This window comes from Nelumbo lutea, chromosome 1 (assembly GCF_056320005.1).
Source record: "Nelumbo lutea isolate HS-2025 chromosome 1, American lotus-T2T, whole genome shotgun sequence".
NCBI classification, from domain to species: domain Eukaryota; kingdom Viridiplantae; phylum Streptophyta; class Magnoliopsida; order Proteales; family Nelumbonaceae; genus Nelumbo; species Nelumbo lutea.
The window spans coordinates 134,674,316-134,689,880 of NC_142684.1; the positions used below are offsets into that span (position 1 = coordinate 134,674,316).

General features: G+C 43.1%; 1 protein-coding gene across 1 annotated transcript; it reads left to right on the top strand.

The window, feature by feature from the left end:
• Nucleotides 1–838: 838 nt before the first annotated feature.
• Nucleotides 839–4,887, top strand: LOC148877718 (dof zinc finger protein DOF1.4-like). The gene is made up of 3 exons (XM_088942802.1): nt 839–1,187; nt 1,284–2,952; nt 3,145–4,887. The coding sequence occupies exons 2-3, from the start codon at nt 2,875–2,877 to the stop codon at nt 4,120–4,122; spliced, it is 1,056 nt and encodes a 351-aa protein (XP_088798928.1). The 5' UTR covers nt 839–1,187; nt 1,284–2,874; the 3' UTR covers nt 4,123–4,887.
• The last annotated feature ends 10,678 nt before the right edge of the window (nt 4,888–15,565 follow it).

The window sequence follows — 15,565 nt, forward strand, 5'->3', positions numbered from 1 at the left end:
TCTAACCAATAACAATGCCCCACGTCAGCTATCAACTGCAGCCAATGCAGATTTTAGGCCAGTCATTAGATTGGAGCCTGGACGAATGCTCGGCCGGTCCAGCTGAGGGCCCATTAGTTGTTGGGTTGTTCTCATTCCCTCTACATTGAAACCTACTACGAGCTAAACTCAAGGCCCATCATCCTTGTGGTCGGTTCAGACTTCAGATGCTGGGGACCGGCCTAAAATGGTCCTTATATATGTATACACTGGGACCGGCCTAACAGGACGAGGGGATTTGCTAATCCTACTGATAGAGATCTGTCATCCATGCATATTGTCGAGTCAGGCTCCACCAATTATATTGCATGTAAATGGGGTTAACATGGACGCACCCAAGTCATCTCCAATCACACCCTCGGTTGCCGTTTATTATGTTACTGTATTTATTTTATTTTAGTAGTCACTACTTGTCCCTGAAAGGGTGTTAAGGCCCCACAAAAATCAACAAGATCAAGAGGACCCCACTTAATCTTCATTCTGATATACCCCTTATGATCAGACGGTATTGATTGTTCTGATAGGGTGTCAGGTTTCTAAGTGGGGCCCAATATTAGTTGGTGTACGTCATGATTAGTAAAGCATCCATGCCTAGTTTCTACTTGTCTTTATATTATATCAGAAATGCATGGTTTAACTGATGAAGAATGGGTATATATTAATATTGGAACAATCCATCCACATTCTCACACAGACATCACACATGATAAATATATATATATATATATACATAGTCTTGGGTTTTGTTATTAATTTGTTAGTAAGCATGGTATATTTTATAGTCTATATACAGAGAGAACACAAACAAAAGAATAGAAAATAAATGGAGAGTGAGATTTTTGTCTGAGCTTTTTTTAAGCAGCATTGCCGTCAGCCTTTGATGGGGTACGGTTGGCGTGGATTGATTCTTTACTTCTCTCTCTCTGGTTCAGTCTCTTCACATCTAAGAACATGTTGGGTTTCTTTCTCTTTCTTTCTCTCCTTTTCTTGTGTAAGAGAACGAATCTCGTGTCCGGTGGTGGTGGGTTGGGGATGGTGAGTGGAGGGTAGGACCCAATGTCCGCCTCTGGATTTGACCGACGCCTTACGTCCTGTTGCTCTGTTCAACGAGGACCAAGGCCTAGCTTTCCTATCTCATGCAATGCTTGGTACTACTCTATCTTTAACATTATTCTGTGAACCTGTTATAGCTAGTACTTTTATCTGAAGATTAATTCATTTCTTATAATCACCCAACTCTTCAGGAATCCGGACCCACACTCTTCACTGCAGGTTCCCACCCACCAAAGACAGACACTAACAAAATCTTCTCATCAGCCGCACACAAAATTCCATTACATGATCAGATGCCTGCCGGTGCCGGAGATGAAATGGGACCCTTGAGAATGGAGATTCTGATCAGCTCTGGATGAATCCTCCATTTCTGCAACTGAGCTGCAGCCACATTGTTACTGGGTGGGTAATAGAAATATATTGATGATTTTTGAATAAAATACGAAGGCCAAAGTCCATTAAATTGGGGGAGGAGGAATAATTATGGGATGTAGGGGAGGGAGAGGAAGATCCCTTGGGAGACTACAAAATCCGTTTGTCCTCCAAACCATGCATGTTTGCTTTTTTTTTTTTTGGGTTACTGATCATCTTCTTTTCTTTTTCTTGGAGCTGGCTGGGGAGGCTGCCTGCTTGCGCAGTGCCCACCACATGGGTCTGGCGTTTATATTATTAGTCATTCCAAAGCTATCTGAATCTGACACTCTCAACGGTTTTCTAACCCAAGCGGCGGACAACTGATGAGAGGAAGAAGGAAATGAGAAAGAAGAAAGAAGGAGCGGCAGCTGGTGCATAAAGCCTGGTCTTTCATTCATCCTTTGAGGGGCCTGAATGAGATGTAGTGTAGACGCCCCACATGGTGTCTCTTTGTCCCTTTCTTCTTGGAGTTTGCAATATCTGTATCTAAGCTCGGGTTAAACCGGGTCGGTTCAGATGGCCTTGACCCAAAACAATCAAAACCCAAACCCTATTCGGCTAGATCATTATATTCCCCAATGGAGCTGGTTAGCCCAAAAAAATAAAAATCCATGGCGGGCCACACCTATTTGAATAAATTATAACAAGTGGGACAGTCTCTGCAGTCTACCCATATGAACTGGCCGACAGTAGAATCACTTACCAGAGGCTCTGATGGTTATTTATTCTTTAGAATCTTAACCATTCGGGTCTAGATAGAACTAAGAGCTCTGAAAGTGAAACCTCCAAAGTCCAATCCATATCTCTAGTGGGTTGTAGAGTTGCAGCTGTGCTAATGGATCATCTCGGATATCATGTTTTAGGGTTAGGATTTGATTTGATAATTGATTATTAAAAAAATGCATTAAAAGAGGAAGTGGGGATTTGTGGGATTTGCTGTCTCACTGCCTCGGGTCTTGGTCCCTAGGGATTCCCTCTTCCTAGGACCCCATTAATAATGCAAGTGCAAAGGAATGTTACTTAGTGTGATTTGAATTTTGAAGTCTGTTTTCTTTCTCCTTGTGCTTTGTTCTTGGTTCTTGGATTGGAGTTTGGAGCAGGGTGATCAGTTAAATTAATTAATACTAATTATAATCTCGCCTTTTGATTTTTATCCATTATATTCTACCCTTGACATCTGGTTTTGAACCGGCCGGATCCATCACGTGCAAAAAATTTAATACAATGTAAATTAAATAATTTTAATTTCCGCCTGGGTTCTTTCTTCTGCCATTTATCACTCTTGCTCCGTTCCTTCCCATTTCAATTCAACCCGTCCTCAAGAACTCACGTCGCCAACTGCTCTTTGTCCGTTTACTCTCTGTTTCAATGATTCCATTGAGTGAAGGACTGTTGGGTTCTTGTGAGAAGATGGGCATCCCTTCCAACAGTAACGACTGGCCACAGGTCTTTCTCTCTCTCTCTCTCTCTCTCTCTCTCTCTCTCTCTCATTCATACACACAAACACGCACCAGGGTCTCAATTATTTTGTACATAACATCACTATTTTTGTTTCTTAGCTCTTGGACAAGAATATTTTGGTTGGGTTGTTATTTACTTCTCGGACCGCCTTGTGTCCTTTTTTTTTCTCTGGTGCAGAAAGTGGATGAGACAGGATTGATGGCTTCAAGTGTTAGAATTATGGAGAAACCAGGTTCAGATCAGGCTCTGAAATGTCCTCGTTGCGATTCATCCAACACCAAATTCTGTTACTACAACAACTACAGCTTATCTCAGCCCAGACACTTCTGCAAAGCTTGTAAGCGCTACTGGACAAAAGGCGGAACGTTGCGTAATGTTCCAGTTGGCGGTGGGTGCAGGAAAAACAAGAGGGTGAAGAGGTCTGCACCAACCACTGAAGCTTCTTCATCATCACAAACTACTCCACCACCAGCACCATCTCCCCCTTCTCGTGTCGATGTATCCACCGCTTCCAACCACATTACTACTTCTTTATTCTACGGTCTTTCCGGTAATCCTTCTGACATGAATCTTCCATTCCCGAGTTTCCACCCGAGAGTTTCTAACATGGAGAGCAAGCCGACATCATGTGCTGGTTACGATCTCCTGCCTCAATTGAATGCTCTCGGACTGGGCTTCCCGTCGGCCACAATGAATGCTGATACACATGGCGACGAATACCGAACTGGGTTCGATCCTGCTACTCAAATCCAAGACGTTGTTACTTCCACTTCTCTTCTTTCAAACTACTCATCACTTCTTGGATCGTCATCTTCTACATCAACAGTTTCTCTTTTGGCTTCTAGTCTTCAGCAGCAAAAACTGATCTTGGGTGGTCTGAAAGAGAGGCGACCAGCTAATAATTTTCAGGCCTTGTTACCCTTTGAAGATCTACAAATGGATGGGAATGGCGATCTGGGTGTTGTATTGAAAGAAGTGAAGATGGAAGAAGGGAGCGATAGAATGAACAACAAGGTGGATTGGAATGTTCCTTGTCAGAATACGATTGAACCAATTGGATCGACTGCCGATCCATCCCTATATTGGAACTCAACGGCTGTTGGTGCTTGGCCTTATCTCAACAACTTCGGATCTTCAGTCACTTCTTTGATTTGATCTGAGAATACTGATGAGACATCCTCTCTCTTTACAGTTTACAATCATCTGGGTCTTCTTAGTTAGGTAGGTTTTCTGTGGGTTCTTCTTGTAGTGAACTTCATGGCCACAACGGATGGAAATTCAGAAGCAACAAAGTTGGCATGAAAGTTACTACAAAGGGAGGAGATTGGATCGGAGCGATCATCTCAGTTGCAAACACCACAGCCTGTTATTTTTGTTTTCGTGGTTGACACAAACTGCTTGCTCTGAGAGGAACCTCGGATCATCTTCCTTTCATCGTCTCCGGCATCGCTGCTGTCATTAGCTCAAGTGCCGAAGGGTTTCTAGGGAAGGATCCTTCACAGCACTTGGATGCATTTCCTGTTCTAGTAAGTTGGTTTTCTTGTATGTATATAAGCATGACATTGCATTTCTTTCTAGTGTATCTGTCATTAGGTGGTGGGCAAAGGGCCGAGTTATTAGAGATACATTCATATATTGCAGTCCTCAAAGAAGATATATCATCAGTTGGGGAACTAATGAGTTCTCTGCTTTTTTTTTTCACTCTTTTTGTTTTGTTTCAGGGGGGAAGGGTTGGGTATATATAGTAATATAAAAGCGAGAGAGATTTATTGTTGCAAATGTGGGTGTTTAATCTCTGTGGTTGGTTATTGTTACATCTGATAGTGTTGATGAAAGCTGTGGTTTTGGGCTTTTTGTTCTCTTAAATAATTGTGCAAACCCTAAAACTGCATCTCTTGAATAAATGGAGAATTGCTGTCATTGAAGAGCTTGGAATAAGTTCATTCAGACATTATTCACTCAAAAACTTTTAATTAAATTTTATGTTTAATTAATGCAGATTCAGTGTTGAGTACAGAAAACCACCTGTCTACACCCTTCTTGGTACCACTGTTTATGTTGTAGATTGTACTAACAATATAGTAACCTCTTTGCTTCTATACCTGACAAATATACCGAATCAAAGAGGTTGACATGCATCTTCTGCAGACTAAGTAACGAATATGGCTACTCTGATTTGTGTTGTGAGTGGATAGTTCCAATGGTGACTGCATGTATGTTCTTGTACTTGTTTTTGGCTGATTTTTATCTCTTTCTTTGTGGGTGTGTTTGGATAGACCCACAGTTCATAAAGGACCAATCCAGGTCTCATCCGGACGCCAAAACAACCAGTGAAGACAGAAGAAGCATGTGCACATGCCTGTGTTTTGTCCTGCTGGTCCCAGACCAAATTCCAAAAATGAGATGCATGCAACCAAGAGTGACTGAGTGAGCAACTCCAGTTTGAGCTGCAGAGGATCAAATTTATTAACAAAGGGCTGTGAATGGCCCAGGGGATAAAAGCTGGATAAGGCTGGTATATAATTGTAATCCCTGAGCCTTACCTTACCCAAACTTAAGTCTGGTTTGAATTCTCCCTCTTTGGGTGAATTTGATTAAGAACCTTTGATTGGAACTTCCCAAATTTATTTGCACAAGGAACAGTAGAAATACAAGACAACAATTAATGACAAAGGTAGAATTATTGCTCAAGTACATAGTTTTTGGTTATTGTGAATGCCATAATCCTCTTCCTTACTACGTACTGATGATCAGGTTTCATTTTGCATTTAATTAGTGATAAATCAAGTGTGGGTACTAGATCAAATGCTTCTTATCATTGTGTATTAGGTATCTCTCCTCCTCCTTGATGAAAAACTAAATTGATTTCTTTATTTGTGAAATTTTATTCTAAATTAATTGTCCTAATCTAAGTATATAATTGTTTTCTACTTATCAACACGTATGCCAGATCATTATTTTTGATCAACATCAATGGGATCTGTTTGTGCTGTAAATTTAGCAATATATAGGGTTTTATGATGATACATATATAGATCACTAACTATTATTAGCTTCAGCTGTACTCCCCCAAAATTAAAGCTAATGTAAGGAATGCTTTTCATGCTAAAATAAAACCTGAGTTTAGTAGTTGAACATAAGTGGAGTTTCTTCATTTAAATGTTATTTTAAAAGAGAGTTATATGTTAGTGAGAATTGTGAGTTTAGTACATAATCACATAAAATTGGATTGATATAAATGAACAATAGTATAAAGAAATTAAAGAAATCGTGATTAAAAATGGTATTGATCTATCCCAATTGATTCACTTCTTATGTCTAATGAGATACAACCAAAGTGACAAATACACAAAATAATAATAATAATAATAGTAATATAATAATAATAATAATAATAATAATAATAATAATAATAATAATAATAATAATAATAATAATAATAATAATAAAGCAGTTTATTGAATTTTTCATATCGAAACATAATATAGTGTACTAAAATAAAACCCTGTAGAGAGTTTAGTGCTGATATTCTGTCAATCTGCCGTGAAAGTCCTACAAAGGTTTTCAACTTTTTATTGATAATTTGGATCTCTTTTAGGAGGTTTTCCTTCTTATTCTTCTTCTCCCAAGTTTTTCAATAATTTAGATTGCAATATTCTTTAAGTTATTGGTTTTGAATGCAAATGTAAAGTAACTAGAGATTTGTTTTGTTATTAATCTTGTAGGTAGTTTAATTAAACCTATCACACAGGAATTAACCATGTTTTGTTGAAAGCCCTTTGTTTGGTATTTATTTGTTGCCAATTCTTTCACATATTTTCTAATGTTTTCATTGGACTTTCTATGAAACAAAAGTTGTTTGAGGAGAACTACTAACTTTCCTTAGGCCTCTTGCTATATATGTTTCAAAATCAAAACTTCCTTGGGTTCAAGCTTCACATAGAAAAGTCCTTCCTGTTGATCTCAAAATGATAGATATACAAAATCAAGTAGTCTATTGTAATGGATTTCTAATTGGCTTATTTAAATATTATAATGAAGTTCCTGACATTTAGGAAAATGAATAATGTTACCACACAACAAGAGAAAATTGTTGTTTTGAAATTATTTTTTTTAGAAATAAATTTGATGTTATCCAAACCGAGATGAACGAGTGGTAGTAAAAGAAGTGCCCTAAGGAGCTGATGAGGATCTGATGACACCCTTATGGGGGGGGGGGGGGGGGGAGCACTCTGATGCTCAAGTCGATAGATAAGCAAGTTAGAGAGTTTGGAAAGTTGGAGAGTAAGAAAACTAGAAAGCAGGAGAGCTAGAAGGTGTGTAGAGAGTTTGGGAAGTGCCATTGTGCTTTTTGCTTGGAGGATATATGGCGTGTCTCAGAGTCTGGATCTCATGTCCATCTTTATTGCAGTCATACATGGAGAACATCTCATCCTCTGTATAGTATGATGTAAGGGGAGATGCTCCCAATTCACGGGGGTAGTGTGTTGTGGGTAGACGTGAACAGGGCTCTCATGGGTAGGAGATCTGAACTCCATGTCTCAAGCTTGTTCTCCACTTGAGATTTCATATTCACTTTTCCTACCCACTCTCTATCGGCCACAAATTGGAGCCACACATCTTTATTATGTGGTCATACTATATACTTATGTAGGTTTCACTCCTTTAATGTAAAACCTAGCCGGTGTCTCCCGGATAGTTTAAAGTTTAAACAAATCAAATCAAATTTGAAGTACTGATTTCATTCAACCCAATGGTGTATACTATTGGCCTCATACTATTCATGAGGTAGATTCTAACATTTGATATCATCGTATGATATCTTGTTGATTTATTTCTCCATACTTTTTTTTTTAAATGTAATGTAGATGGTAACATATAAGGTTTTAAAATAAATATTACTAGTTGAGCAATTGGGTAGAAATTAATATAACCAATACTGGAATCCCAATTGGGTAGTAGAGAAAGAAGCAGAGCTGTAGATTTGATCTCGACCGGCCATTGGGTAGATACTAGATAGACTGTGCTGTTTTTTCCTCCTGAACGCTATTTCGTTGGCTGTGATCAAAGTCGATGATGCTCTTCTTTTGTTCTGGCTTGAATGTTGTCCGTGGGTTGTTTGTTTTGATGAGTCTAGAGGCTCTTTTACGGTTGCTGCATCAACTTCTATGAATGCGGCCGGGTGTTGTCTTTGCTTTGATGCCTCTCTCTCCGTTTGCCTCTTCCTATATCTTTTCTTTCTGATCACAAAGGAATCTGTCATATTAATAGGAAATAAATTAATGTCAATCATTGAGTGTTCGTGATTGCTAGGATCAAGGCTTCAAGCCTCCCACCACATTGTTTTGTACTTGAGCAGCCTTACCGACGTGGGCTTGGCAACTATTTGATTGATTGCTTCCGCCAAATTTTATTGAGCTCTGAAGTTGCTTCACTATCAATCATGGCTTCCATGGCGTCCCTTACACTGTGTTTTATTCCAGCAGCGACTTCTGATTCAAGCTGTTTCGAATGGAAGATACAATCAGATAATTCTATCAATTAGACGAAGCTGAGGTGGAAGGATGAAGTCGTGCATTGAAATCTACAACCAAGAGAAAGGTCAGAGTCCCGAGGAATTGTTCCTCAGGTAGGTACTCTGACGCTCAAGTCAATAGGATTGAAAAGAATGTGGTCGGGCCAGATAGGATGAAATAGCTCTAGTCCAGGCCAAAGACATAGTGCAAAGAGGTATTCAAAGAGTGCAGATCCATAAATGGTCCCTTAGCTTGAGTAGGGAATACCTACTTATAGTTGGGTGTTTGTGTTCCGCATGGATATGCCTTCTGTGGTTGTTGAGATGAGAGTGTCGATTGAGGTCTTTGGGAGGTTTCCTCTTTCCTAGCGGAGTCCGCTTCCTTGTCCATGCAAAACACTCATTCCTAATCGTTCTTTATCGTTACGCGTGACATCTAAATGGCCTGAGAAGGGGGGCAGCTGCAGAAATTTTCACCTGGCATCCTTGGACAGTTCAACCATCACCCGAACACCTCTCCCCCAGTTCTAAAGTCGAGGAGTGTAGTCCTCAGCCATGGCTGGGCATGGAAGAGTTCTGTGGTCCTCGGCTGAATAGCTTTAGTTTCTTCGAGTTGATTGGCCTAGAGTAAAATTGGTTTGCTGGGTGGACTGACTGATTCAATGTTCGGGCCATTTCCAATATGGGTTGGCAGACGCGTCATTTCATCTTCGCGAGGTCATGCGAATGCGAAGGGCGGTGTCAATTTGGCGCTGTTGATTTGGGCTAATTTGGACCATTGGTCCCTTTTATAAAAAGGGAGGTGGCGAGCCATTTTACTTTGTCATTTTGAGTGAGCGATCTTAGGAGCTTAGTGAGAGTTAGTCCTCGGTTGGTGCTTTAGGTGTTCTAAAGTGTAACTCTTCGGTAAGATGTCTTCATCTTCCTTCTCGTCTTCTTGTTCTTTCTCTTCGTATAACTCTTGTACATCGGGTAGTGAGTCTGAGCTAAGCTCTCATTCCGAGGCCATTGTAGTTGTGGCTCACAAGATCGACCCATGTGGTCATGGTCGATGGGCCTAAGGGTGAGGGTGCCACAACGGAGGAGGTTGTGGCCCTTCTGGAGGGCAAGGTTGGGGAAACCAACAAGGCTGAAGTGGACATTATGTCAAAAGAGGTGCTCGACACCCCTGTGTGGTTCAATAGCCGCTTTGCATCTTCACCTTGTAGGTTGACAGTTGGGGACATGTCCCAAATTAGGGCCCTTTACTGTATTTTTGAGGAGTACAAGCTAAGGTTCCTAGGTATCGGTGAAAGGGCTACCTCATCTCGGCTGGGGGAGCTTTGCATCCATAAGTACAGCCTAATAGCCGGGCTGAGGTGGTACCGTGTCCAGTCAGTCCAACTGATGCCCAATTCCTTTAGATACTTGGTTAGCCTCCTTTGTTACTGCTCGTTTCACCACGTGGACATGACCCTACCGATATTCACATACTTTTGCACCTAAAGAAGTACCAATAGGGCTATTATTACTTTTAACCAAGTATCTAAAGGAATTGGGCATCGGTGAAACATTGGAAGGAGAGGTTCTTTTTTGTGCACTGCTAGAGGGGCTTGCCATTCCTAGCTGAGATGTTAATCCTGAGGACCAAGGTGAAGGCGCCGACCAAGGTCGAGTTATCTAGGGAGGAGTTAGCGGCCATTTGGCAGATAGAGAGAGTAGAAGTGTAAGAGTATACGTTGTTTTCTATGTTGGTCCGTGTCGAGCTAATGGAGCCCTTGGCTGGTCTGTCTTTGCTTTTGTAAGTGCCTTTCCTCTTGTTTTATTTCTTTGGCTTTGATATACTTGTTCTCTTTAGTAGGTAAGGTGTTTGTTGACAAGGTTGAGCGAACGAGAGGCATGTAGGCTATTGCGCAAAGGAGGGCGGTGGACCATGTTGGGGCGACTCAACAACAATACCACCTTGAGGTCGTGAACCCTCGGCCGACCAAGAGACCGAGGCCGTTTGAGGGAGATGTGGTGGACGTTGGCTCCAACAGGTCTCCACCACGGTTCATGCCATGAAGAGGTCTTCAGGTGCCATCTCCGGGTCTGGTGGAGCTGGCGACCGAATTGGAGTGTTCGGCCAAAGGACACTCTAGAAACTGAGGGCATGCTTGAGCAGCTGGACTGGGGCATTCTGCCGCTTGGCATCTGTAGGGAGACTGGGGACTACATGAGCAGGGTGCTAAAGAACGCAGTCATTAGGGAGTCTGTCGTGGTAAGACTCTTTGCACTGCCTTTTCTTTTCTTCGGTGTGATTTGTCATTTTCATTGGCTTGTGTTTTCCTTTTGTATGATGCATGTGCGTTGATGACATTGGTTAACAGAATGTGCACCCTCCATCAGATGGTCGAGGTTCAGGAGGATGAGTTCTTCTGTCTGCAAGTAGAGATAGCTGAGCTGAGGCAAGCGACGGCAGCCAAGGACGAAGAGTTGCGGCGTTTGAAGAGCCATGCTCGTGAGCTTAAGGGGTCCGTGACAAGGCACAATAGGCTGACAAGGAGGCAGAGGAAAAATTGCTACGTGCCAAGGAGGAGGTGATCGCTTGGTACAAGGAGTCCAAGGAGTTCTAGATTGCCCTTGATGATTTTGCTACGGGTTCCTGGCTGCCAGAGGAGAGCCATGCGCGAGCACCCTAAAATTGCCATGACCATGGAGCAGTATGGACCCTTTGATGCCGAGGCACCGCTAGCTCAGCAATCTTCCCCAAATAATACCGTGGCCACCGCGAGGAGGTTAACCCTACAGAGATCATGGCTGGCCTGGATTGATATTCTCTTTTTCTCTTTTATTGCACACAACTCGACATGCCAAGCTTATAATTATTGTAACAACCTTTCCATTAATGGATGTTTGATCTTTCTGCCAAGTACATTATGTGTTGTTTTTCCTTTCTTTTTCTTAGTTTTTCCGCTTCGGAGTTAGGTTGATCAATAGGGTCCATAGGTCGCATCGAGGTGTTCAAATTCGTGGCATTGGTCTTATGCTGGCCAAAGTGCTTCCGAGCTCTCAATGATGTTGCGGAGCTTGGTGGAACCTAGTCTTGGAGAGCCTTACACTCTCTAGCTAGGCTAATCATGGTCCTCGGCTGGCTCTGCTCCGACTATTAGTCGGCCGGGTGTGTGGAGTTCAATGGCCGCCCTCTTACCATTGTGGCGGGGACGTCATTCCCCCAACACCCGATACGGCCTGTTTGGCTCTAGGTCTTGACTGCTTTAATTCGGCCAGTTCTATCAATCACTCTAGATCAGCTCGACATGGTCGATATGTGTGAGCTAGTATGTGCGGTGACGTGTTTGGAAGTCCCTAGCCATTAGAGTTCGGCTGGGCAAGTGTCTATGGTGCATACTTATCTACTGAATGTAAAAAGGGGACTTGCTCCTTTTTGCTATAAACTGGGTGGTAACCTGATTGACCACTAGTTGGGAGTCGATGAAGGCTTCCATGTGCCTTGCTCCGACGTCCAAGTCAAGCCAAAGTCTGATTATCAGGGCTCCGTATTCCACCTCATTGTTAGACGCCTTGAACTCGAACTTTAGGGCGTGCTCCAGTGTGGTGTCGTATGAGCCGAGGGGGATGAACCCATCACCGCTGCCTTGCCAATTGGACGACCCATCCACATTGATAGTCAAGGCTGGTGGGACCTCAACTGGGTTCCATGTTGAGAAAACGCATTCGTCCAGGAATTCAGCTAGGGCTTGGGCTTTGATAGCGGGCTGAGGTGCATAGTCGATGTTGAACTTGTTTAGTTACATGCTCCATTTGATCAAGCACTCAGATGTCTCCAGCCTTGGGTGGATTTTCTTGAGTGGCTAGTTGGTGAGTACTTGGATGTTATGTGCTTGAAAGTATAGCCTGAGCTTCCTTATTGAGCTGGCGAGAGTCACGACAACCTTTTTCCGATTCGAGTTCCATCTTTGCACTCGTAAGGACCCTACTGGTGTAGTAGATTGGTCTTTGCATTTGACCTTCCTCCTTTACTAGGGCTGAGCTAACCACTCCATCTTTGGCATACAAGTAAAGCAATAGCTGGTCTCTTGGGCTTAGTTTCATGAGTAGGGGTGACGAACTCAGGTAGTGCTTCAATTCTTTGTAGGACCATACACTCCTCTAGCCACTTGAAGTCATTCACCTATTGTAATGCTTTGAAGAAGGGTAGGAACCGGCTCACAGATTTGGCCATGAATCTGCTTAGCATGGCCACTCATCCGGTGAGGCATTGCACTTCTTTATATGTCTATGGTGACTGCATGTTTAGGATGGCTTGAATCCTTTTTGGATTTGCCTTGATTCCCCTCTGCGTGACCATAAAGCCTGGTAACTTGTTGGAGCACGACGCACTTCATCGAGTTTACCTTCATTTAATACTTCTTGAAGGTCATGAAGACTTCCTTCAAATAAGTCAGGTGTTGCTTGGCTTTCTTGCTCTTCACCAGCATGTCATAGACATAGGTTTCCTCATTTCGGTTGAGTTGTTCCTTGAAGATGTGATTCACCATCCTTTGTTAAGTGGAGTTAGCGTTCTTCAGGCTAAAGGGCATCACCTTGTAGTAGTGCAGTCCTAGGTCAATGATGAAGGTCGTCTTCTACTAGTCATCTAGGTTCATTTGGATTTGATTATAACCAGAAAATGAATCCGTGAAACTTAGGAGCTTGTGCCTTACCGTTGCATTGATTAGTGAATTCAATGCAGATCCTCCACTTTTCGTTGGCTTTTTGGACCATCACCACATTTGCCAGCCAATCTAGGTATGTCACTTCTTGGGCGAAAGTCGACATCAAGCAGCTTCTGCACTTCTTCCCTGATCACTTGCCACCTATTCAAGGCAAAACTCCTTTTCTTCAGCCTCATGGGTCGGTAACGTAGGTCGGTATTCAAGTGGTGGGTGATGACCTTGGGGTCGATACCCGACATGTCTGCTGTTGACTTGGCAAACACATCAGCGTTGTCTTTGAGGAGTTGCACAGTGTCATCTCGAAGGGATCCTACTTGGAAAATCTTCTCGGGGTCTTTGCCGAAGAGGTGCACCTAGACGATGTCTTCCACGAGTTGGCCGTGTTGTGCATGTAGTTTGTCCCTCAGGTCCATGTTTTCTGTGGTGAACACTTCAATGGTTTGTGGCTTCTCTCTAAAGGCCATCAAGTAACATTGCCTCTCAGCTCTTTGGTTTTCAAGAGATATGCCCACTCCAGTGGGGTCGAAAACTTCATTGCCAAGTGATACATGGAGACAGAGGCTCGAAGAGCATTCAACGTGGGTCTGTAGAAGATGGCATTGTAGGGTAACAAGATACGAATGACGATGAAGTCCATCACTGTGGTGGTGATGAGACCATCGCCTATTTGTAGTGACAAGGTGATTTTCCCCTGTGGTATCAGGGAGACCTCGGAGAATCCTACCAGGGGAGTGTTGATTGGCGTCAGATGGTCCTTCCTAACATCGAGCTATTCGAAGACTACTTCAAAATGGATGTCAGTCGAGCTCCTTATGTGCACTAGTATGTGTCAGAACTCAAAGTTAGTGATCTCGGTGATTATCACAAGGGTGACGTCATGTGGTGTTTGAAACCCCTTAAGATCATCGTTAGTGAAGGTGATGGGAGCATCCTCCCTCTATCTCTTTGGTTCATTGTCTTCAACCTGATGCATTCTGGCATAGGCAGTGTGGGCCGAGATGCTCTCTCCTTCAGAGGCCATCCTGCCTAAGATGACAACGATGACTCAGGCTGGTGATGTGTTAGGGTGGCGCTCTTCTTCCTTTGGCTTGTGTTCCTCGATCTCTACGAACCCGCCGAGGTACTCACATTGGATGAGGTCCTCCAAGTACTTGGCTTGTGTTCCTTGATGTCTACGAACTCGTCGTGGTCTTGATGGAAATTGTAGTATTTGTCTCGATTTCTTTTGTTGTTCTAGGACTTCATCTTTTCAGGCCATCTGACGAAGTTGTGGTTGCGTATCTGCATCAGTATCTCAGCTCGGGCGCATTCAAGGAAATATAGTTTCTATGCATCAGTGGCAGGGTCCTCGGTCTACCTTCAGGTCAGCGGCCCTATCTCTTGCCATCTTTGTCCGATGTACACTCATCATGGTCTTTCCGCTTTCGATCATGTTGGTCCTCTTCACTCCTTCGTAGCGTTTGGGCTTCCTTGGCATTCATGTATTTCTGTACATGTTTCATAACTGTGGTGAAGTTGGGTGGAGGGTTCTTTTACAATGAGAAGTTGAACATTGAGCAGTGCAATCTACTCATGATGATTGTTATAGCTACTAACTGGTCTAGAGCTCAGACCTAAAGGGTCTCGGCGTTGAACCTTGCCAAGTATTCCCTTAAGGTCTATCCTTTCCTTTGTTGTACTTGCATGAGGCTAGCTGACGTCTTCTAGTTTCTTTGGTAGGTGGTGAACCATGCCACAAACTGTCTCCAGTTGCTCCCATGAGGATATAGACCACGGATGAAGGAAGGTGTACCAGGTTCTTGCAACTTTGTGGAGGGTGGTGATGAAGGCCTTGCACTTGAGACATTTAGAGGAGTCGTGCAGCATCATTATTGCCTTGAACCCCTCGATGTGATCATTGGGGTCCAAGGCTCCATTGTATTTCTCGAACTAAGGGGGTTGTCAGGTAGCTAGGGGAAGCTCATCAATGATCTCTTGGACGAAGACGGGTTCCATCACGGGCTGGTTATGGTGCTGCTCTAAGGGTCAAGTCGTAAGAGGAGTCGCGCTTCTATCCACTTGGGCAACCACTTCCCAAGTTCTTCGATCTCAACATCTCTATTGTCTAGGTCCTCGTTTACGGACTTTTCCATTTTTGGGATTGTAGGCTGGTCTTGGATCGAGCTAGATTTTGATATCGAGATCGGAGTCTACTGCAAACGTTGGCTGAGACATTCTTCCGCTAGCACTCAAGTGGAGTGATGAGATCTACTGCGGGCGTCATGCACAAGAGGTCAGGCTGGGGAGTCAGATCATCTGAACGGATGCAGTTGCACAAGATTGGATTGGGCCCTATGCTTGTCTGCATAGTGCCTTTTGTGGTCCTCGATGCAAGGATCGGCTATAG